Genomic DNA, 23,750 nt, shown 5'->3' on the forward strand with positions numbered 1-23,750 from the left:
CATGAAACATCATATCAGAAGGTACAACATTCTAAACCCAAATGATGGCTCAAATGTTTATTGTACCATCCCAGGGTCATTTTACTTGATATTTGATATATATTAGTAAAAAATACATATAAAATTATAAGGGTAAAAAAGTAATTGGATATGTAGGAGACACACCATAAGCAAATACAACCCATCACACCGTATAATTGTCAATACCACTATAAATACCAAAATACTAATTTTTTAATTCAAGTTACTATTCATTGATTAGACATTCCTCTCTTGAGAAGAGCACTCCTTTACGAAAATTGTATTTCACCTGGTGCACAATCGCGCCGTGGTAAAAATCTCAATTTCATCCTTTAGTAGAAAATCCTCGACCATATCATTGGCGCCGTCTGTGGGAAGATTTACCTCGACGCTGAGCATGCAGACCAGGTCTCGAGCCCATGATGTACACGATCTAGACGTAATCCGAGAAGCCCAAGCAAACGGAATGGAACAGAACCCCCCTGGCAAACAGTCAGTTCCTCAGGAGGTAACCCCCCTGACGCACGAGCAGGCACCCCTTAATGGGGGAGTCCCCTCGTCACATCAACAATCTCCGGCCGTACCCCTAACCGGAGTACTCCCCCCGGATGCTCTACCCCACGAACCGATGATTCAGCTGACACAGGAGGCCTTGCTAGCTTTCATACGAGACGCGTCTACTCGAGCTGCGGCTCAAGCCGTGGCCCAATTTGTGGCGCAACAACCGGTGAACACGCCCCCTCCTTCCCCTCGCAGAAGTCGAGAACTATCCTCGGTTCCCGAGGAGGAGGAGCAGAGGCGAGAGGAAGTAAACAGTCGAATTTCTAGACCCGAAGTTGCTCAAACTCAAGATCGAAATCTCCATAACCAAGAATCTTCCGCCCCCCCACCAACTTGGGGAGCCGAGGATTCCTACTTGCCGTTGGCTGTGGCACCTCCAAGACGAAGCCCATTTGACTCCAATATTCTGGCCGAGGCGCTCCCAGCCGGTCTCAAGGTGTCGAATCTATCAGAATATGACGGGATAGGAGATCCACAAGAACACCTAGACAAATTCTATGCCAAGATTGACTGATATGATCTGAGTGACGCCGCGTACTGTAAAGTTTTCCGCACTACACTTTCGAAACGCGCGTTGGCCTGGTTCAACCAATTGCCTGCTGGAACTATTTTTAGCTTTGAGCAGTTGGTTCAGCGCTTTTTGCACCACTTCTCAATGAACAAAAAGATCCCGAAAACAGCAGCATACCTGTTCACTATTCGCTAGAGAGAAGACGAGACCCTGAGAGACTTCATGCAAAGATTCGTAGATGCAGTGCATGAGGTTCCCCACGTCAATCAGGAGTTGTTAGCCAGTATTGTCCAGCAGAATCTACAACCGGGAAGATTCAAGGAGTCTATAACCGGCAAACCCCCTAGCACTATGGAGGATTTACTTGTGCGCTTACAAAAATACATCCGCATTGAGGAGTCGAACGCGATGGATCCTTCCTTCAACAATAAAAGGAAAGGTCGGAAAGAAGAGAAAGAGCCAAAGAAGAAGGAGGAACGCAAACACGTAGCTCCAACTGGTTTAGCCCACTATACCCCTTTGAATGCTCCCAAAGGGGAGATACTAGTTGTAGCTGAGCAGTAGGGACTGATCAATCAATGGCCGAGAAAAATGAAAGACAATCCTAAGAGACTCAATCCGACAAATACTGTCGTTTCCACCGAGACAGAGGGCACACAACGGAGGAGTGCCACCATTTGAAAAATGAGATCGAAAAGTTGATTTAGAGAGAATATTTAAAAGAATATGTCAATCAAGGATCGAAACCCCAACCCCGGGACTCAACCTCCAAACAAGCTGGGAACGACGACAACCTCCCCACGGCATGGGTCATCGCCGTGATTTCGGGTGGCCCCACTGGGGGTGACTCGGCCAATGCTAGAAGGGCCCTCACTCGAGCAGCTAGGGGGAGTCATGCAACAAACCCCTATCCAAGTTCACACCATAAGGTCGCAGCAAGAGGATGAAATTTCATTCGGCCAACAAGACTTAGACCCAACGAGGAATCAAAACAATGACGCCTTGGTCATCTTCGCCACGATATCTAACTTCTGGGTTAAGAAAATTTTGGTGGATAGTGGAAGTTCTGCTGATATTATATTCTATGATGCATATGTCCAGTTAGGGATTGATAACGCATAACTTCGGAAGGTGAACACCCCTCTCACGGGTTTTAGCAGAGACATGATCCAACCAGTGGGGGAGGTGACGATGCCGTTATCCCTCTGTTCTCATCCAAAGAGATCCACGAAATTAGTGAAGTTCCTCGTGGTGAAAGCCCCATCCGCTTACAACGTCATCTTGGGGAGACCAAGCCTGAACCTCTTCCGAGCGATAGCATCTACTTTCCACTTGAAGCTGAAATTTTCCACTCCTGACGGTGTGGGGGAAGCGATAGGGGACGAGAGAATGGCGAGGGAATGCTACATGAATACACTTAAAAGATCTCGCGAGAAGACGGATGAAGCGACCGATGAAAAAATAAAGAGAAAAATAACTGATGGGAGACAAGAGGCAACAGATCCCCCGGAAGAGTACGTAGGAGCACCCGTGGGGAAAAAAGAGTTGAAGCCGTGGAAGAGCTGAAGGTGATCCATCTCTCTGTAGATGGCGAAAAGACATTAAAGATAGACACGGCAATATGTCAGTCCACCGAAGAGAGTTTGACCCGATTTTTAACTGAAAATGAGGAAGTGTTTGCTTGGAGCATGACGGATTTCTATGGGATCCCTCCCGGGATCATCACTCACCAGCTCAACGTAAATCCCGAGGCAAAACTAGTGAAACAAAAGAGAAGGGTATTTGGGTCTGAGAGAAATCAGGTAATAAAAATGGAGGTGGATAAGCTGCTAGAAGCCAAGCACATACGCCCGGTGCAATATCCAGAGTGGTTGGCTAACGTCGTCTTGGTTCCGAAGCCAAACGGAAAATGGCGCCTTTGCATCGACTTCACAAATTTGAACAAGGCGTGTCCAAAGGATCCCTTCCCCCTCCCACGCATCGACCTGTTGGTTGACTCCACATCCGGATGTGAAATGTTGAGTTTTCTTGACGCGTATCAAGGATACAATCAAATTCCGCTGGCCCCTGAAAATCAAGAGAAAACAAGTTTTGTCACAGATTGGAGGATCTTCTGTTACAATGTCATGCCGTTCGGTCTGAAAAATGCAGGGGCAACATATCAACGGCTGGTCAACGACATGTTCAAAAACTAAATTGGTCGAAACATGAAAGTGTACATAGACGACATGCTGGTTAAAAGTGTTAAAGAAGAGGATCATGTCAAAGATCTAGACGAATGCTTCCAAATTCTGAAAGCTTTTGGCATGAAGTTGAATCCTACTAAGTGTACCTTTGGGGTGCGGGGGGGAAAATTTCTCGGATACATGATCTCCGAAAGAGGGATAGAAGCAAACCCCGAAAAAATCAGCACTATCATGCACATGCCCCCACCCAAATCAATCAAAGAGGTACAAAAACTTGCGGGAAAATTGGCTTCCCTGAATAGATTCATTTCGCGGTTCACGGATAAGGGTCTTCATTTCTTCAAGATACTTCGTGGCGCGGCAAAGTTTGAATGGAACAAGTCTAGCCAGGAAGCATTCGACGAGCTGAAGAGTTACTTGTCTTCACCCCCTCTATTGACAAAACCAAAAACGGGAGAAACCCTCTACCTTTACTTGGCAATTTCTGTTGATGTTGTCAGCTCAGTTTTGGTAAGACAGGAAAATAGAGAACACCGCCCGGTGCACTATGTTAGTAGGATGCTGCAGGGGGCCGAATCCACGTACTCCCAGATTGAAAAATTGGCCCTCTCTTTAATCACTGCAGCCAGAAAGTTGAGGCCGTATTTTCAGTCGCACCAAGTGGTGGTGTTGACGAATCACCCCTTGAAACAAGTATTGTCGAGTCTAGAGCTCTCCGGAAGAATGGTCAAGTGGCTGTAAGGTTGAGTGAATTCGGCGTCAAATTTCACCCCAGGTCAGCCATTAAAGCGCGGGTGCTAGCTGACTTTATCGTAGAGCTGGCACATGATGAAGCAAGTATTTCTATGCCTTCATGGACTCTAGACGTTGATGGATCGTCAACGACGACGGGGAGTGGGGCCGGAATAATTTTAGAGAGCCCTGATGGTGATAAATTCGAGTATGCTATAAAGCTGGAATACCCCTCGTCGAACAATGAAGCGGAATACGAGGCATTCTTAGCAGGAGGTGAGTTAGCTTTAGGCGCGGGGGCAAGGAAGGTTATCATTTATAGCGACTCACAGTTGGTGGTCAACCAGATCCAAGGTTCATTTGAGACCCGAGATGAAAAAATGGCTAAGTATTCGTTGAAAGCAAAAAATCTACTTGAAAAGTTTGAAGAAGCCTCTGTTATCCAGGTGTCGAGGACGGAAAACGCCGTAGCTGACCAACTAGCTAAACTAGCAAGTTCGATGGCAGCCATCCGAAGCAGAAAAATCACTTTTCTCTCTTCTGAAAGAGCCGCGATAGAGGAGAAAGAGGAGATCATGTGCGCTGACCCATCACCTCCGAGCTGGAAGGAAGAGATCGTCAATTTCCTAACTAATGGAGCCGTACCAGAGAACCAAAAGGAGGCGAAGGCCTTGAGAGAAAAAGCATCCCGCTTTGTCATGATGGATGGAGAATTGTACAAACGCGGTTTCTCACTGCCTCTCTTAAAATGCCTAACTCCCGAAGAGGGAAATTATGTCTTACGAGAGATACACGAGGGAATTTGCGGAAACCACATCGGAGGAAAAGCCTTAGCGGGAAAAGCCCTCAGGCAGGGTTTCTTTTGGCCAACGATGCTCTCCGATGCGCATGGGTTGGTAAGGCGATGTCGGGCGTGCCAAGAACATGCAAACATTAGTCACCAGCTGGCAGCGCTGATGCATCCCCTGGAAACCCATGCCCCTTTGATCAGTGGAATATGGATCTTGTTGGGCCATTTCCGCAAGCTACAGGACAAAGAAAATTCTTGATCGTAGCAGTGGACTATTTTACAAAGTGGGTAGAGGCCGAACCGTTAGCGAAAATATCAGAAAAAGAAGTGATCAAGTTTCTATGGAAGAACATCATATGTCGCTTTGGCATCCCCCGCGCTCTAATTTCCGACAATGGGACTCAGTTTTCAGGGAATAAACTTAAGGACTGGTGCAAGGGATTCGCGATCAAACAATTCTTCAAATCGGTTAGTAATCCCCAAGCAAATGGGCAGACGGAAGTCACCAATCGGACGATCCTTCAACATTTAAAGACGCGGCTGGAAAACGCAAAGGGGGCATGGGTGGACGAGCTCCCCAGTGTCTTATGGGCGTATCGAACGACACCGAGGACTCCCACGGGAGAATCCCCGTTCAACCTAACTTACGAGACGGACGCTGTGGTACCCCCGGAAATAGGAGAACTTAGTTGGTGAGTGAGATATTACAGCCCAGACTCCAACGAGTAAGGATTGAGGATGAACCTAGATTTTGTTGAAGAAGCCAAAGAAAAAGCCGCAATCCGGGCTGCCGTGTATAGAACTAGAATGGCTAAGGCATACAATGCAAGAGTCGGGCCAAGAAACTTTCAAGTAGGAGACCTAGTGATGCGAAAAGCCGAGGCCTCGAGTCCCATTGGGAAGCTGGACCCCAAATGGGAAGGTCCCTACAAAGTTGTAGAGGTGGCGAGTGCGGGAGCTTACAAGTTGCAATAGATCGATGGGAAGAACATCCCTCGCACATGGAACATCAAAAATCTGAAGAAGTATTACTGTTAAGTTGTCTGAGTAGATAGAGTTACTTTTTGAACAATTTGTAATAGAGGGCGAAGTAGAAGTTTAACGTTTCCCCCTTCCCCCCCCCCGATGACCCTTGCAAAACCCTTGTAATTCGTACTCAAGTAATGAAGTTAATTTTCCTGCAGTAGTTAATCTTTTCGACAAGGGGACTATGGATCTTTGTGAGGCCCCCTTGAGCCATTACTTGCCCCGGGACCCCTAAATGAAAGTCCATCAAAGATCTCCCTCCAGCGATGTTGTCCCCGAAAAATTTTGCCCCCCCTAAATAAAGTTGGCAAAAACCCAACTCTGGGACTCGAGCAAAACCATCCCTCGAGGCGACATCCAATCAAAATACTTTGTGTAAGAGAAGGCAAACTCGTTCAAGAAACGTACAAGGCAAACAAAATAAAAGCCGAATACCTAAATTACTACAATCACGAATCAAAGTCGATTACAAGCCGGATGTCGAAGACTAAATAATAAATCCACTTACATGCCGATAATAAATCCTAGGAAACACATGGAAAACTACGAAACTTCTAGACTTAGGGGGCTCAACCTTCGGCAACTTCCACCACCTCCTCTTCACCCTCCGACACCTTGGGATCAAGGAGTCCAATGTCCTCCTCAACAATTCGGCCTTTCTCGCGAAGGGTCCGACGAAGGACTCGACGACACCTTCAAATAGCATCGTCATAAATTGGAGCTGCCCGGTCAGTTAAGATTGTCTCAAACTCCTCCAGTTCCTGGAATTTCGAAACTGCCTCCCTTTGAGTCTTAGCAATAAAAGCAACACCGGAGGGCGAAGATAAAAATTTCTTCCCACTGGAGACCTCGCGCTCAAATCGACGCTCCCAAGAAGCAATATTCCCTAAAGCCTCATCCCTCTCTTCCTTGAGCCGGGAAAAGTCGCCTTCCCGCTGCTCCAAAGCAGCCTCCAAACGCTTCATTTCGGCCAATCGGGCAGCTCGTCGATTTTTAGCGGCCGTTGTCACAACCAGAGCCTGCAAAAATAAAATAGACTAATCAAAACCAATGGAATCACACAAAGTAGTTGGGTAAAAAGCACGATACAAACCCGAGCCATAGTCTTAGCTAGCAGCTCGTCCATCTGCATATCCGAGAAGTCCGCCACCTGACCTAAGTCTTCTTCACTCACGACGCCTCGGGTGCGGCTCTAATATGACGAAGGGCCTCCCGCTTGGCTCACCCCTGCATCACGAGTATCGGCGTCTGCCACTGAAACGGCACCTCTCTACCTCTTTGGAGGGGGGGAAGGACCAACCATGGGAGTGGGGAGTGAACCAGAATGGCCACTGCCAGTTGAGACCCCATGAGGTGCGACGGACACGGAGCTCCCCACCTGTGGCGGTGCCGACTCTTGGTCACGTTTCTTCTGCTCCCTAACCGCCGCCTTTCGGGCACGCATGGCGTCGATCTCAAGCTTTCTTACCTGAAACACAATAAATTTAGCACAAAAAAATCCAAATCAAGTTCATGAAAAGACAAAAATACATAAAGAAATGTTGCGGATCAACTTAAACGTCGTATGACAATTACAAGAAAATACCAGAAGGAGAATAGTGGGCGATGTCCACCACGCGGCTAAACAACCCCGCCGCCATAAACCACTGACGCAATTTTTCAAACTCCTTACGATGAGTAATCTTGATAGGCGAGCTACTCCACTCCGAGGCAAAGCCCCAACCATCATCTCTAATGTAGAAAAATTTTTCCTTCCAAGGACCCTTAGAAGAAACAAACCCGTCCAAAAACCTACAAGCTTTTTGTGGAGTGAAGTAAAAATACCGCCCGTCATCAGAAGAGACAGACACTTCCGCCACGTGGCTGACGGTCCATAAAGCGTGAAAGCTTTCTAGTGTTATCGGAAGCCCCAACTCTAATAGACGACGTCGCCAACCCTCGAAACACATAAACGAATTCAGCGTAAATTGGCTAACACAAATGTCGTAGCTCCGAATCACCTTGACAAGTAAGGGATGAGGAGGAATGGAAAATCCGTTATCAAAATAGGCAGTGTAAACAGTGAAACACCCAGCAGGAGGATCCGTGATCCTTCGACCCCGAGAGGGAAGAATAAACTTATGCGCAGAGGGTACCCTATAAGTCACGCGAAGGCCGGCTAACTGCTCTCTAGTCAGAGAGCTGTCGCAAGTACCAATATCCACCGTGCGACAACGAGGAATGCGGTAACCAGGAGCGCCCGGACGTCTCCCATCAACCCCCAATGCCACAACTACGCTCGGTCGGGCGGACACCTGGGTAATCTCTGCCTCACTATCGCTTTCAACTTCCTCCCCTTCACTTTCAGTCTCCTCATCCTCACTGACGACCTCATCGTCAGTCTCACATCGCTCGGAGCTAGGCGCCCCATCTGATGCTATGTCATCACATTGTTCGCTACGCCTAAACTCCCTCAAATTCAACTCAAAATCAGACAAATCCTCTAAATTCTCACCTGAGTTAAAAGAAGGACACTTAGGCAAACTCATAATCGCGGCAATATGGTCGGGGGAGTAGCCTTCTAAATACGGAGGAAGATCATCCCAAACTTTTCCAGCAGGAGAAATAAAGTCCGAAAATTCTCCTCTACCGAAACCCATGATCGAAACACCCGGAGGCGGAGCATCGCCCTCCCAGCCCGAGGCGCCGCCTCGAGCTGAAGGGCGCCCGAGGCCCCCCTTCCAGCTCGAGGCCGCGCCTCGGTCCGACAACGGTGCGTCCCCCACCTTCGCCTTACCCTCCCTTCCGTCGGGCATATCGTCACCCGTCGACTACTCTCACATTCACCTTCTCCACTCCACATCTCAATCAAAGAAGCAAGAAATAAGCAAGTACACCAAATGAAAAGGGAAGCAAAAATTTAACCAAGGAAGTTACCTTTGCTAGCCATGTGGAGAAGTTTGGAAGTAGAGATGCAAATGGAAAGAGGGCAAATGCAAGGGAAAAAGAGTGTAAGTATGTGGCTAGGAGGCAATTAATAGCCCCCAACCACCCACCCACTCTTATTTATTATTTGTACTTAGTTTTCTTTAGTGTTTACTCTCGCACAAAATATTACACCAGCAAGTGCATATTCCTTCCGAGAGTGGGGGGGGGGAGCTGTATGCTATACATTAGTAAAAAATACATATAAAATTGTAAGGGCAAAAAAGTAATTGGATATGTAGGAGACACACCATAAGTAAATACAACCCATCACACCGTATAATTGCCAATACCACTATAAATACCAAAATACTAATTTTTTAATTCAAATTACTATTCATTGATTAGACATCACTCTCTTGAGAAGAGCACCCCTTTACGGAAATTGTATTCCCCCTGATGCGTAATCCCGTCGTGGTAAAAATCCCAATTTCATCATTTAGCAGAAAATTCTTGACCACATCAATACTAATAAATAGTAATTTGGTTTCAACCCACAAAATGATTATAAACTTCATAATTCTCATTTCTAATCAAATTAAAATTAATGTTGATGTAGAAGCCACCGCCTTAAATCATAATCTCCAACTTGCGTGTTTTATGTTTGATTCGTACTAATAATTCAAACCCGACGATTCACGTAATTTTTATATTCGATTAATTAAAGTTACATCAACAATTTACGTAAAATCATACGATTTAATAAAAATTATAAATACGTTATCGGGTTCGTGTTTTTTTCAATATGTTGGATCACACCCGACTTATCTGACCCGATTATCTGAATTATTAATTATAGATTTCTAATTTCGCTTGATAATTATTTAAACAACACGTGGTTTTGTATAATTCAGTAGAATTGACTTATGTAAATACAAGTTGATACACTTTATAAGATATGTCATCTATTCCTATCAAATTGCACTCTAAAACTCTTATAACTTTGATCTTAATACTATTTTAAGTATCAAAAAGTTTAAACTAAAAGTTTTCTGTATGGGCTAATCATTACTAATCCAACTCGAAATATTCATTCAGATTCATATTCCACATCATGGTCAAATCATAATTAAATTATTGCTAAATCAACTCTAAGTGGCTAAAGAGAGTTATTTAATTTTTTATTATATGAAAAAAGAAAATTTATATTAATATAATTTTTTTAAATATATTAATAATATTATTAATATATTTAAAAAAATTATATTAATATAATTTTTCTTTTTTATATAATAAAAAATTAAATAACTCTGACTAAAAACCTCGACCGGAAACAAGGTATATTTTTATTCATGAGATGTATTACAAATATCAGTTTTTGATTTTTTATTTATAAAATAACACACACAATTCGGTCAGCCAGTCAACACTCAAAGACAAGGCAACTATGCCTCAGCCTCGCCATGGCACATACACCACGTGGCAATTCCTGGCACCCATCCAGAACAATTCTGCTGCTTCCCCACCGATCAAATCCTTCGCCAACCTCCACCTCCTGCACCTCCTTCAGTCAATCAATAACGCCTTTTCCGGCACCACAATGGGTACTCCGTCTTCAACGAACCGCGACTCTTCCAACGCCACTACATCCGAGAGCGGCGGGGTTGAGTCCGAACGCCGCAATCGAATTCTCTCGAGCAAACTCTACTTCGATGTGCATGCTTCTAAGGTAAAACCTAATATCTGTTGAGGACGAAAGTTTTGGCTATTTTGCAATTGGATGGGGCGAAATTTTAATTGTATGTCTTTTGGTGCTTCTTGGAGTGGAGGAATGGCCAATTTTGAGTTGACTTATCTCGTTTCTTCTTCAGTTCATCTTATTATTTTTGTTTTTAGGTTCCACTAATTTATTCATCGTCGTATGATATCGCCTTTCTCGGCATTGAAAAGATGTGAGTAATCTACTTTGTTCCGCACTTTTACTTTTGATTAATTTAACTCCTGACTGACAAAATAAGGAAATTCAGTTCTCGTGTTTGTGTAAATGCATTGTGTAGCTACTGTAGAGATTATGTGAAAGTATGGCGATGCAATTGACGTCTGACACTCTAAATAACTGTCAGTTGAAAAACCTCGCAGATGAATTTATTTTTTCTCTAATTTTGACGAAATCTTATACGTTTAATAGTGTCAGACTCATCATGTGACAAAGGCGAGACTTCTATGGCTTCAGGGCAAAAGAAAGACAATTTGCCATGTCTCAAAAGTGGATTTTCCTCTGATAATTCTTAAGGCACATACGTCTTTTACAAAGGACCTTATGGTTTCTCTCAGTTATATACAAATTGATGTTCCTCATGTTGTTTTTCGACATGGTTTCTATCACTTGTTGGCATAGTCTGATTCCATGTATCTTTTAAAATAGTAATGCTGATGCCTGAGGATGTTTGAAGTGCTTAAAACAACTTGTTTAAATGAAAATAAGAAATGACACATTCTTGTTAAAAGATATTCAGTTCTAAGTTTTCCACCATGTGGTTGCAGAAGTAACTGTTCTCAATCATGTTATTGTTGAAAATTTCAGGCATCCTTTTGATTCTTCTAAATGGGGTCGCATCTGCCGCTTTCTAATTGCTGAGGGTCTTCTGGACAAAAAGCACATAGTTGAACCTCTTGAGGCTAAAAAGGAAGACCTCCTAGTGGTATCCGTTCGTTATTCAAGCATTCTTGGTGTTTTTTTGGCATATGGGCCTGGTTGATATGCGTGTGACAATACACTTTATTGTTTTAAGGTTGAAGAGCTTTTTTTGGGTGTGCATAAGTGGAAAACAAGGAACTGGTCAACATACTACTCCATTTCTCCAACATTTTAACATATTCCTCTCATACATGCAGCAGTAGTTCTTATATATGCCAGATCTCATGATTTTTATCTTGTGATATTGATAACAGGTGCATTCAGAATCGTACTTGGACAGTCTTAAAAGCAGCTCCATTGTCTCCACAATAGTTGAGGTAGAGTTTTATGCTGTTACCAGAGGTTTTCTCTAGATAGGAACCTTCAGACATTTTCATAATGATATTCAGAAACTCATTCTTTCTCTAATTTGACTGATAATTGTCTATGAGCAGATGGTTTGATAAATTAGTTGATTTGAGATGAAAATTAGTTTTGTTTCCTCAAAGTAGACACTTCTTCTTTACCATTTAAGTTTTTACTTCTTCACAAGTTGGTGATTGCAAAATTTAGGTTCCTCCTGTAGCAGTATTGCCAAACTGTCTGGTGGATAAGCATGTTCTTTACCCATTCCGCAAACAGGTCATGCTCACCTTCCCTCCTTTAATTAATCTTTGCAACCAGTTTGCTAAAGCTACACTTAACCACAGGTTGGGGGAACCATTTTGGCTGCTAAGCTTGCAAAAGAACAGGGGTGGGCTATCAATGTCGGTGGTGGATTTCATCATTGTTCAGCAGAAAAAGGCGGCGGATTTTGTGCTTATGCTGACATCACTCTCTGCATTTACTTTGCTTTTGTCCGTTTAAATATTTCACGGTATTAAAATGCAATTCACCATAGAATACATAATAGGAGGTTCTAATTTTTTGATCCTTCTTCAAGATGAGCCCTTGACTTATTTGTTACACTCATTACTTGTAATCAACAAACAGGGTGATGATAATAGACCTAGATGCGCACCAAGGAAATGGCCATGAAAAGGATTTTTCTGATGACAGTACGGCATTCTGACTTTCTTCACTTACCTCTCCAATGCTTTGGTTTTCACTGTGGCCTTTTATATATGGACTTGTGTCTTTGCAAACTTTTTTTTTTCTTTTTTTGTGCATGTGCAGGAAGAGTCTACATTCTTGATATGTACAATCCAGATATATATCCATTTGTAAGTTATCTCAGGCTTTACCCATCACAATCCTTGTGTCTTTGCCTTGAAAGTCCAAACATGAAAAAGAGACCATGGAAAAGAGATCTTAGCAAGTTTACCAATTTGTTTGTTTAGTATAAAGTATGCCATTCAGATTTGTAAAATAGATAAATATACCAGAGGTTGAAATGTCACCATCAACTTAACCTCTTTTGTTTTTTTTTTGGGTTTTAAATGTGAAGGATTATGAGGCCAGGAGATACATCAATCAGAAAGTTGAAGTGGCAGTAAGAATGAAATTGTATATTTGGAGTGAAATAAAGTACCTCTTTTCCTACTTTACTGGAACTATTATGTGTTTTCATTACTGTATGGTAACAGAGTGGAACAACAACAAGTGAATATTTATCAAGACTTGATGGAGCACTCAAGGTATGTGGTTGCTTTCCACCTTTTCTACTTATCAGATTGGTTATTTCGGATAAGTCATTAAGTACATTGATCTTGGATGATAAATGTTGTATGTGTCTGTGTTATTTATTTATTTATTTTTCCTGAAGAAATTGGATCCTATTGTATTGCTCTAAATCGTGAAATTTCTATCTTCCATCGGGATATTAGACTGCATATTTTCTACTGAACTTGTAGGTTGCTGCTGGTGCATTTGACCCTGAATTGATCATCTACAATGCTGGAACTGATGTTCTGGATGGAGATCCTTTGGGTAGGTTGAAGGTAAGCCGTTGATCTGTACTATTCTTATAAATTTTTCGACTTGTGTTTTTTCTCTTGCTCTTTCTTTGGTCAAGTTATGGTTAACTTTTCACATCAATAACCTTGGGGTTTGAAGTCATTATCATATACAGGGTGGTTTAGGAACCGAAAGGATAACATTCCCATAAAGGGAGGACAATATGGAAGATGAATAGCTGCAAGCCTTTTATTAAGCCATCATCAGTTCTAATTGTGTTTAGAATATTATGTAACTAGAAATTACTGACCTTTTGCTAGTTTCTTTTGGATTATTGGTTTTGGGGGTTGTAACTGGTTCACTCATTGTGCTATCATTCAGTTCTCTTGTGTTCATCCATTTATGCTTTTGCTTGTCGATATGCATCTAGTTAAAGAACAGATGTCTTGTATAGTAACTTTGACTGTATTCTGCTTGTGTAATGGTGTGAAGCGGGACTCTCTTATTTAAAAAAAAAAAAGCATGAGCAGAAGGAGTGTAGAGACATTTTGGAGGAATTTTATCTGCCGTGTCACGAACATGTCATTTGTCCATAGTGCTGTAACTGTAACATGTGCAAAAATGCTTGCAGATCAGTCCCAATGGAATTGCCGCGAGAGATGAAAAGGTTTTCATGTTTGCTCGCGAGAGGGATATTCCTCTTGTCATGCTTACATCAGGTTTTGATTTCTTCTTCCGAAATTGATGATGGATTTTATTTACTTTTTCCTGTCGAATACAGTCAGTGGCATCTCTGACCTGCTTCTGTGTTTCAGGTGGTTACATGAAGTCCAGTGCTAAAGTAATAGCAGATTCGATCACAAATTTGGCAAAGAAATCTTTGATAAGCATGGAGAGTGTACAAGATATAACAATCACATGAAGATCTATTCAGACTCCATGGAGAACTTGAAAAGCAATGCCGGTCAGGTCTAGTCATAGTACACTCTTAACAACAATTAGAGAGAGAGAAAATCTGCGAGTAACTTCGTGCTCGGATGGTATGGCACTGGATATTACATACTAAAGCAGCAAAGCTTGCGGCCCTTGGAGGATGGTGACTTGTACGTAAGAATATGAAGTATCCTATACTCGTGTATTGATGAGAGTGACTGACTTGAGGTTCTGATCCATGACTTTCTACTTGGTTTCATAAAATCAAGCTGAAAAATTCGTATTTAGTATGTACATATGAATGACGAAAATGGTAGCTGATACCCACTAAATCATATTTTAGGGGTCGTTTTATGCAATCTCCAACATTATTAAGTGGAACATTTATTGGAGTTTTATCATCTGTACCATATCTTCATGTTTTGTCTATTTTCTCTATTCGAGTCCATCGCAAGTGTGATATTGTTGGCAGACTTTTGGATTCAATTGATAGACTAACTGAAGAATCATGTCATAACTGGTATCATCTGTAACTTATTATTAAGAGATATTATTTTTTGGTTAATTTTTAATTAATGAATTATCTTTAACTTTTTATTATGATTTTTCATAACTGCTTTTGGAAGTTATCTTTTTCTTTTTTCACATGCATTTTTTTTTTAATTTCTCCAACAACATATAGTATCATTGTTTGTTAATATTTTTTCATAAATCAAAATATTTATATTATCACATTATCTTATAACATTTTTAGGTATATTTTTATTCTACAAAAACAAAGAATACAGTTTATTTAAATATTTTATTTTAAAATCGATATAGACGTGTCACACATACTTGGTATCCGATTATTAGTGATTTTTTGGAGGGTTCAGTCATATTCATAATATCATAACTCTTTGGAAGAAAAAAGAAAGAAAAGCTCACGTGTTAGTGTTACCCATAAAAACATCCCCTTTATACACCTCACCTCTAATCTATTGTACTTCATTAACCACTGCATTAATCCATTGCACTTCAAATCAAACATTATATATACAAGAGACAGATTAATTACGATTTTGTACGCTCTCCCAACTCTCACTGAACTCTGTCTCTACACAAAGCTTGTGCAGGTACTATCATTTATACCTGCGGTACATCCTGTGCACAGGGACAAGACAACCGGACAAACCGACACACGCCGCGCCGAATTATCTGTCCCTTGAGCGCGCGGGGGCCTGCCCGACGTGCGCCGCCGGCGCGCTATTGCCAAATGAGTAGATCATTAGCCACCGCCATTCTGGTCTTCGTGGCTCTGGTCGCCACTACAGCGTCGTTGGTCGCGTCCGAAGATTCGAAGTTGATTGAAGAAGGTGCAGTTTACGCCGCCAATGCAACCGGCATCGAGTCCACTGGTAATAAGACTACGCCCAAGGAGGACACATTTGCTGATATGATCGATCGCGCGCTTGAGAAGGAGTTCACGGAGAATGAAGATCAGAATCAAGGTTTGCTTAGATCTCTATTTTTTGGCCGTTTTTACTTGTCTTGCTTAACTTTCATTTCTTGGATATGGTTTTATGTTACCTTTGTTGATGTTTAATTAGGGTTTGCATTGAGGTTTGTTTGGTTTAGTTCTCCATTCTTTTTCTTATGTGATTTTCTTACTGTGTGCTTAGACTTTATAGATTAGGGTTCCGAATTGAGCGGCTTATTACGCCTTATGAGAAATCTGGGGGCGCATCTTGAATTTATTGTTTTACATGGAAGAATCTAATTATTTATTGGAGTTTCTGTATGACTAAGAGAAGTTGGATTGCCAGTAGATCACCTCTAAATAAGACTTTATTTAATTTGGCAGCAAATGATGCTGGTAGCTTCAACAATAGTGTGGCTGAGCAGCAGGTTTGTGGCATTTAACCTTCTTAACTTTTTTGATATTGTTGTTTCTGCAATTCTTTGTATACCCTTCTTACCATGTTTAAGAGGGGATACTGACTGCAATTGCGGTCTATTACCATTGTCCATTGTTCTCAGGACTCTATGCCTTTTGCAAAATGTGTTGTGAATTTGAAAACAATTGGAAATCAATCTTTTCTTTTAAGATAGTAAATATAATAATGAGTACAAAACAGTTCTACTCTATCTGTTCCAGGAAAATTAGATAATGGTGTATTCTCATGTCCAGATATGGTATGGAAACTGACATCTCTATCTGAATTGACTTAGCCAGTCTACTGTTATTTATCAGAAAGCTTGAGTTGCATGATGCTAGGTTCTCCTATGCAAATGTATGGGGAACTTTTTGCTGTATTTCTGGCTTATTTTGTTTACAACAATCAGGCTGTATTGGAAACAGTAGCTAGAGTCAAGACAAAGAAAAATGAAACCAAAGAGGAAAAGTAAGCATTCGACCATTCACTTACAGATTTTTGTCACTAACATCTTCACTTGCTAATTTATTTAGTTTCCTCTCTATTTATCTGCTTTATTTTGCTTTCCTCATAATTGCAGATCCTTTAAACTTCATCAAGTTTTCAATCTAGATAATGACAATGGAGCTGAAGAGACCCCAACATTGATTGACAGAAAGGTAGTATAATTCGCTCCTTTATTTGCTTCCGTTGTCAAAATGTTTTCTTTAATGCTTTTCTAGCAACATTCTTATCTTTGAAACAAAAAGGTAAAAGGGAACAGAGAAATAAATAAGTTGAGTTATGCAATTGGAAATTATATTTAGAGAATCTGTGTGCATAAACAATTGAAAGTTTTATTACATGTCCAGGACAATGTGTTTATCATATCAAATTTCAAATCTAAGTACCCAGTGCTGCAGTTAGACTTGAGGTACGACCATTTTGAAATAATGGCCTCTATTCTATACCATGCTTGCTGGTTCTATATTACCTGCCATGGTGATTTTTCAGGCTCATATCAGATCTGGTTGTTGTCATTGTGTCTGCAACTGGCGGTGGAATTGCTTTTGCTTGTGCTGGACAACCGGTCTGATCTTCGACCTCTGTTTTCTGAGTGTTTAAGCATATTTCTTTCAACTACTTTATCTTCTGATTCTCAGAAATGCCCTGCAGGTTCTTACTGGATACTTATTAGCGGGATCAATCGTTGGACCTGGAGGTTTTAATGTTATCAGTGAAATGGTGCAGGTATGTAACTATAGAAAGTTATCATTGAAGCTAAATGTGCTAGTTTGTATTTTAGACATCTTTTTTCTTGCGCTTTAGGATGATGATGGTGTTGATTTCACTCACAAATCGAATTTGCTACAAGTATGCAGGAGGCTTTTTTTATGATAGCGGACATTATATACCTCTCTATGGAAAGATGAATGCTGTGGCTTGATTTCCATGGAGGGAAGATGTGGTTATTAGGAAGTTTTCTGTTTTGTTCGACTCAGTATAGAATGGAACAATGCTATTGGTCATTGCCATCTAACTTTAAATTGATTTTTACAAGTATTGTTTAGCGAGTTGAACCGAGAAGAGTATGCTTGAGCACAGTTGTGATTTTTTTTTGGGAATATTGCAATCTCTATTAACGCTATGAGAAGCCAAGATAAGTTATTTTTTATATTATATATGAGTGACTCTGCCCTGGATAATTAAGCAAGAAATCATTTAACTGGTCTATATATATTTCATGACTGCTCCATTCTCTAATTATATAGAATGTTTTTTTGTTCTAGTTTTTGGTTATGCTTGAATATAGACACTCAAATGTGAATTTTACTATGTGATGCAGTGATTTTTAGAAGAGTAAAAGTTTCTTCATCCTAATGTAACTGGTGCATATAGGTCGAAACAGTAGCCCAATTTGGTGTTATTTTCCTGCTTTTTGCTCTGGGCCTGGAGTTCTCCACGACCAAGGTTAGCTGTTGCTATGTGTTGCTTTTGGATGATGGATTACTGTCCTCTTTTTTTAAGGTACAACTATTGCTGTAGGCTAATTATGTGATCATGTATTACAGCTGCGAGTTGTTCGTGCAGTTGCTGTTCTTGGAGGGCTAGTCCAAATACTCCTCTTCATGTGCCTGTGTGGAATTATAGCCTCGGTGCGACCATCACTTGTGTTTTAGTTACTATATATATATATGTGTGTGTGTGTGTGTGTGTAATGGGAACAATAGTTTTTTCTTAAATGCAAAAGATTTAGAAAGCCTGCTTCATTTACAGTCACTCTGACAGAAAGCTATCTTCCTGTGGCTTAGTTATTTTTGGTGACCTACTTTATTTGTTATATTGGGAGCCAATTTTTCCCTTTTTTTTTTTTTATGTGCTGGAATTTGAAGCCTGTGATTTACACTTCATTGTTTGCAGTTATGTGGTGGTAGAGCTTCTGAGGGGGTATTTGTTGGTGCATTCCTGTCAATGTCATCTACAGCAGTGGTAAGCTCGGCACATTAATCACTTTGCTTCAGCAATTGTTGCCAGTATATTCCTAAAAAGTTTTCCCTTGTTAATGACTTTTTGAATGCAGGTGTATAAGTTTTTGATGGAGAAAAATAGTACTAGTGCTCTTCATGGCCAAGTGACTATCGGCACTCTGATTTTACAGGTATCTCGACTGTTGATTTTCTTTTAACGTGGGATTGTTTAATTACCATACTCCCGCAGAGGACAAATCTTTCTCAAGTTCTAATAAATCACCTTTCTGTGGCATTTTTCATTTTATTTTTATCTTAACTAAAGAATTTCATTTTTCTATATACGGCACAGCAGTTGAAGGCTTTGACTGAAACATGTACTGTTTTGTTCAGTTTTATATGCCCTGGATTTGTTTGAATATGAGCATACCTTGGCTTGAATGTTGACGCTTTTCTAAAATGTTATAAATCTTATTTTTAGGACTGTGCTGTGGGGTTACTGTTTGCTCTGCTTCCAGTCCTTGGTGGAACTTCGGGTGTTATGCAGGGTGTGATATCCATGACTAAATCGTAAGAACGATCTTTTCCTGTCCTCACAGACATGTGTTTCTTGAATGGCTGAAATATTGCTCTTTTCTTAAGAATATTTAGCATGTTTGTGAGTAATACAAAAAAAAAGATTTTTAAGGAAATTTTGTAAAAACTTAGTGCTTCAAGATTCTAACTTGTGATTAATTCCTGTTACCTATTGCATACATTTAGTAATGTGCTGGCTAGACGTGTGAATTGAATTAGAACACTTTGTAGCACTTTGAAGATAGACATTCTTCTTTTCTTTCTTCTTCTCTTTAGCTTTTCCTTGCATTGGACAAGTTGAAACTGCAATTATTTTTACCTTCAAGATCATTAAATCCTTGACCTGTTAAACATTATACTGATTAATCCATCAGCCAGGTTGGTGGTGTTGATTGCTTTCTTGGCAGTTTTATCGATACTGTCACGGACCTGTGTGCCTTGGTTCCTGAAACTTATGATAAGTTTGTCATCACAGGTAAAGCTGGAAGCTTTTGTTGTCATGTGTGTGTGTTTTTCTTAATCAAGGTGTGTGTCATTTACAAAGAGATTCCGCGTACGACAAGCTTGAGCAAGCTGTTTCAATTGTTTAAACTTACTGTGATATTGATCTCCTTTTGCAGACCAATGAACTTTATCAGTTGGCGTCAGTTGCATTTTGCCTACTCGTAGCTTGGGTTTGTTTCCTTTCCATTCTTTAGATCTCTTTGAACTTCTTCAAGGTCCCAATATGCATCTATAATTATATTTATACTCACTACATTGTGGAGATGATTATTTTCACTTGGACTTCTTGTGTTTTGCCGTTGATATCCCCGCACAACCGTGCCAAAAAAGAAACATTTACAGGAAAATAGCTTGCACATCTTGTCTCTGGTTGTTAATTTGTTACATAACTTCTGATCACTTAAATGGGCCAATAAATTGACTGGACCAATATCTACTGTCTTGTGGTTCAGTGTAGTGACAAGCTTGGTCTTAGTTTGGAATTGGGTTCATTTGCTGCTGGAGTGATGATAGCGACGACTGATCTTGCCCAGCATACACTGGAACAAGTAAGATCATTTGTAACAGTTATTCGATAGTTGGAACAGATTTACAACATATTTGCATGCATGTCGTCGGAATTACCATTTTCGCAATTCTTGGCTACATCTGATTGGAGGCTTGTTATTGGCACAGGTTGAACCCATTCGCAACATGTTTGCAGCTCTTTTCCTGGCAAGCATTGGGATGCTGATCCATGTTCATTTTCTGTGGAATCATGTAGATATCTTGCTTGCTTCAGTTATATTGGTGGTCATCGTTAAAACATTAGTAATTTCTGCAGTTGTCAAGGGATTTGGCTACAACAACAAGACTTCACTTCTTGTAAGATGCTACCTTGGTTATATGGTCAATGGATTTGTCTTATTTGTCAACAACATGACCCTGGTCCTTGAACTATGTAGGTAGGGATGTCTCTGGCACAAATAGGGGAATTTGCTTTTGTGCTGCTTAGTCGTGCCTCAAATCTTCATCTTGTTGAGGTAAATGCTTTTGTTATAGCTTAGGGAAATAATCTTACAACTCTCACTTGGGGCTGTTTTTATATTGGGGACGGAGTAGTTAAACCTATGTTGTAAACTCTGTAATGAGCATAATGAGATATCCTAATTTTTTGAGAAAATAATTTGCTTTTCAGGGTAAAGTGTACTTGCTGCTTCTTGGAACAACAGCACTCAGTCTGGTACGAAATCTTCTATCTTGCTTTATTTGGTTCATTATGTAATAATTTTTCATCCATGCTTTTATGTTGATGATAGCATAAGTTTGGAGGTTCCACTTACAATCTTCACTTAATTGTTAAATACACAACCTCAAATCTCAGGTTTCTTCTTGGTATCCAATCTTAGAGATGGATGAAAATAGAAATGATTAGATGTGAAAATGTTCGGCTGCTAGTTGTATTTTGGTGATCATTCATAGTGAATGAGATCCTTGCTTTTATTTTTCCAAGAGGAGATAAAAGTCTGTCTACTTGCCAGTTTTTATTATGTAACTTCGTGTGCCCCCCATTACCCACCCACCCCCCAACTCCCCCAATATCTGCAGTTGAGTTGGACGGTACTGGGTAACTTTCTGTTAATTTAATTGATAACTAGTGGGATATTAATAAGGATTGTTTGAACGGTTTGCTTATCATGAAAATCCATGCAAGACATTAGAACTGTAGGTCGAGGGCGATTGCTCCTTTCATATTCTAAAGTGGACCATTGACAACTGTACTTCTGCAGGTGACTACTCCATTGCTTTTCAAGTTAATACCAGCAGTTATGCACCTTGGTGTGTTGTTACGCTGGTTTGCACCTGACAGTCAGAATGAGGTAATAATTGCTTTTTTCAAGATCTTTTTATAGAATATTGAAATGAAACAATCTCAAGCACTTTTGGTCGCATTCAAACCTCTTCATTTCCTGAATTGTTTGTTCAAAATGATTTTCGCCTCCAGCTTGGATATAAAGGAGATAATATCCGCTCGGACAGTGCTAAACAGAGAATTGCTCTAATATCTAAGGATCTCTTTACATGACGGATGACAAACTTATTGAATTGTAATGGTTCCACATATTACCTTGGACAAAAGCTCCCTACTCCACCATCCGATGTCCTAAACAACTGGAGGACAGTGGGATTGGTCAATGAGTTCTTCTTTGTTCCCTAACAGCAAGTCTCTGTATGCAAGATCTCCTATACATCTCTAACCAAAATAGTGAAAGACTAAGCGTCATAAGCCTCAAAAACACCAAAGTCTCTCAAGGACGTAGTCTGACAGCTAGAGCCGCTAACAATTCAAAGGCATCACATTGGACAAGGTAATGCTACGCACTCTGGTTTCCATTCTGTTCCCTTGTTTCAGTGTGAAGTAATTTTCAGCTTATTCCATGTAATTCGGACGTGTATTCTTTCTTTTCTGTGGCCTTTGGTTCTTCTTCGTCTTCTTATTCTTCTTGCTTTTTTATTTCAACTTGTAGAGCTTTGATATGTATCATCTGCATTTAACTCAAACGGACATATGCTGTACAAAATGCTTGGGCTTACAATGAAGTTGAAGGAGGAACTTTCTGCTGTGGATATTCTTTTCCATCTTGTTTTTGAAAGTTGTTAGGTCTTGCATTTGTACTACTGCGACTTGGTGAGGATAAATAATACAACAACCGCAAGTATGATTACATTGAGCGCATAGATGGTACATAGAGCGTTAGGAAAAACCTGTTTTATACATTTTCTTTTTTGGCTGAAGCAGGTACTTTTGCTTTGGTTATCTAGAATGGCAGATTTTATATTATGGTATATTGAGGATTGATTAGGAGGTATCTTTTTATACATTCTCCTCCACAGAAGAGATAATTCTTGCTTAGTGTTTTAAATTGTTGGATACGACACAGCATGTTGGATCTGACGACTGAAGGGGCACATAATAACTCAGCTTTACAAATTTAAATCATAGTTTGACATTAAAACTCAACCTGGGAATCTCACATATCATATTCTATTCAATATGAGTGATCAGTTGGATACTCCGCTCGGTCCTCATTGTTGATGATGGTCAACAACCCTTTTGATCGGATTAATGTGAGTGTACTTTCATACTTAAGAGGACAGCCCGGCTCTAGGCTCAAAATTTCCTACGGTATCTTGAGTTCAAATTTAGGTGGGTGTGTGTGTGTGTAAAAAGAATAAAAATAAAGAAATAAATAAATAGGGGCTCTGAATATAGGCGGGGCCCTATATTGTTTATGGTTTGGGCCCATGAAGTACAATAGCCCCTCCATGGACACATTGGTGCTATGGGTCCACCAAAAAACAAGAGGCCTGTTTTCTGTTTATGGTTTTGAGGTGCATAAACAACACCGCACGTCCCTAACACACTCATTTTCTTATTCCTTATCTTTCTCTTTCTTTCTCTCTCTTCCGGTTACAACACAGACAAGCATTTGCAACTTGGGAAGTCGCCCTTTTATGTTACTTGTACGTAGAGTAGAGATGAAGATTACAAGAACAGGTATGGTACAGGCAGTCATAATAATCATTTGTTTGGATAAATTAATTGAAGGCAACAGGGGGTGGCCCCCTTTGACCTTTGGCATGCAATAATAAATTTACACCCGCAGAGGCATAAGATTTAATAGCCCAGGCAGGGGCACCGCCAGCCACCCAAGGGAATTTTCGTCCACTTCCCACAATATTTGCTTTGCTCAACTTGCACCACTATGTTATTGTAAAATGCAAATAGGTGGGGATGGGAATGGGGGTTCGCTAACTAACAAACAGCCACCATATGCAACAACCAACTAACCAATTTTGTTTTATTATAAGTTGAATTAATGATGATGACGAGATAGGGGGTTGGGGGTGAGTTGCAATGAGAATATGCAGTGCATGGGAATATAGGGATGACGCATGCATGCAAGGGTTGATGAAGGAGTAGGAGGAGGATTGTTGAGCACCCAACTCAACTCAACACTAAACGTCAAAAATGGTTAGTTAATTTTAGTGATGGAGGGGGTGGGGGTGAGATATTTCAGTGATGATAG

At 40.7% G+C, this 23,750-nt stretch overlaps 3 protein-coding genes across 4 annotated transcripts; all 3 read left to right on the forward strand.

The window, feature by feature from the left end:
- Window positions 3,301-5,497, forward strand: LOC105165052. The gene is made up of 3 exons (XM_011083927.1): window positions 3,301-3,789; window positions 3,909-4,907; window positions 5,003-5,497. The coding sequence occupies exons 1-3, from the start codon at window positions 3,301-3,303 to the stop codon at window positions 5,495-5,497; spliced, it is 1,983 nt and encodes a 660-aa protein (XP_011082229.1).
- LOC105164674 (histone deacetylase 2) lies at window positions 10,133-14,666 on the forward strand. Its single transcript, XM_011083387.2, has 13 exons — window positions 10,133-10,460; window positions 10,628-10,683; window positions 11,316-11,433; window positions 11,684-11,746; window positions 11,982-12,050; window positions 12,119-12,285; window positions 12,402-12,466; window positions 12,585-12,631; window positions 12,856-12,900; window positions 12,995-13,045; window positions 13,262-13,348; window positions 13,936-14,023; window positions 14,120-14,666. Exons 1-13 carry the CDS (start codon window positions 10,179-10,181, stop codon window positions 14,224-14,226), a joined length of 1,245 nt encoding a protein of 414 aa, XP_011081689.1. The 5' UTR covers window positions 10,133-10,178; the 3' UTR covers window positions 14,227-14,666.
- Window positions 15,169-22,396, forward strand: LOC105164676 (K(+) efflux antiporter 6). Of its 2 annotated transcripts, XR_848047.2 has the most exons (21): window positions 15,169-15,727; window positions 16,081-16,124; window positions 16,563-16,621; window positions 16,734-16,812; window positions 17,005-17,066; window positions 17,147-17,222; window positions 17,309-17,383; window positions 18,032-18,103; window positions 18,205-18,288; window positions 18,554-18,622; window positions 18,714-18,791; window positions 19,082-19,170; window positions 19,555-19,651; window positions 19,797-19,850; window positions 20,133-20,228; window positions 20,356-20,544; window positions 20,625-20,702; window positions 20,858-20,902; window positions 21,450-21,539; window positions 21,665-22,028; window positions 22,188-22,396. XR_848047.2 is itself a non-coding variant. In XM_011083389.2 (20 exons), exons 1-20 carry the CDS (start codon window positions 15,493-15,495, stop codon window positions 21,743-21,745), a joined length of 1,752 nt encoding a protein of 583 aa, XP_011081691.1. In that variant the 5' UTR covers window positions 15,169-15,492; the 3' UTR covers window positions 21,746-22,396. The 2 variants fall into 2 exon arrangements, 1 of the variants encoding a protein (XP_011081691.1); XM_011083389.2 differs by having other exon boundaries at window positions 21,665-22,396.

Source organism: Sesamum indicum, linkage group LG6 (assembly GCF_000512975.1).
Source record: "Sesamum indicum cultivar Zhongzhi No. 13 linkage group LG6, S_indicum_v1.0, whole genome shotgun sequence".
Classification (NCBI taxonomy): domain Eukaryota; kingdom Viridiplantae; phylum Streptophyta; class Magnoliopsida; order Lamiales; family Pedaliaceae; genus Sesamum; species Sesamum indicum.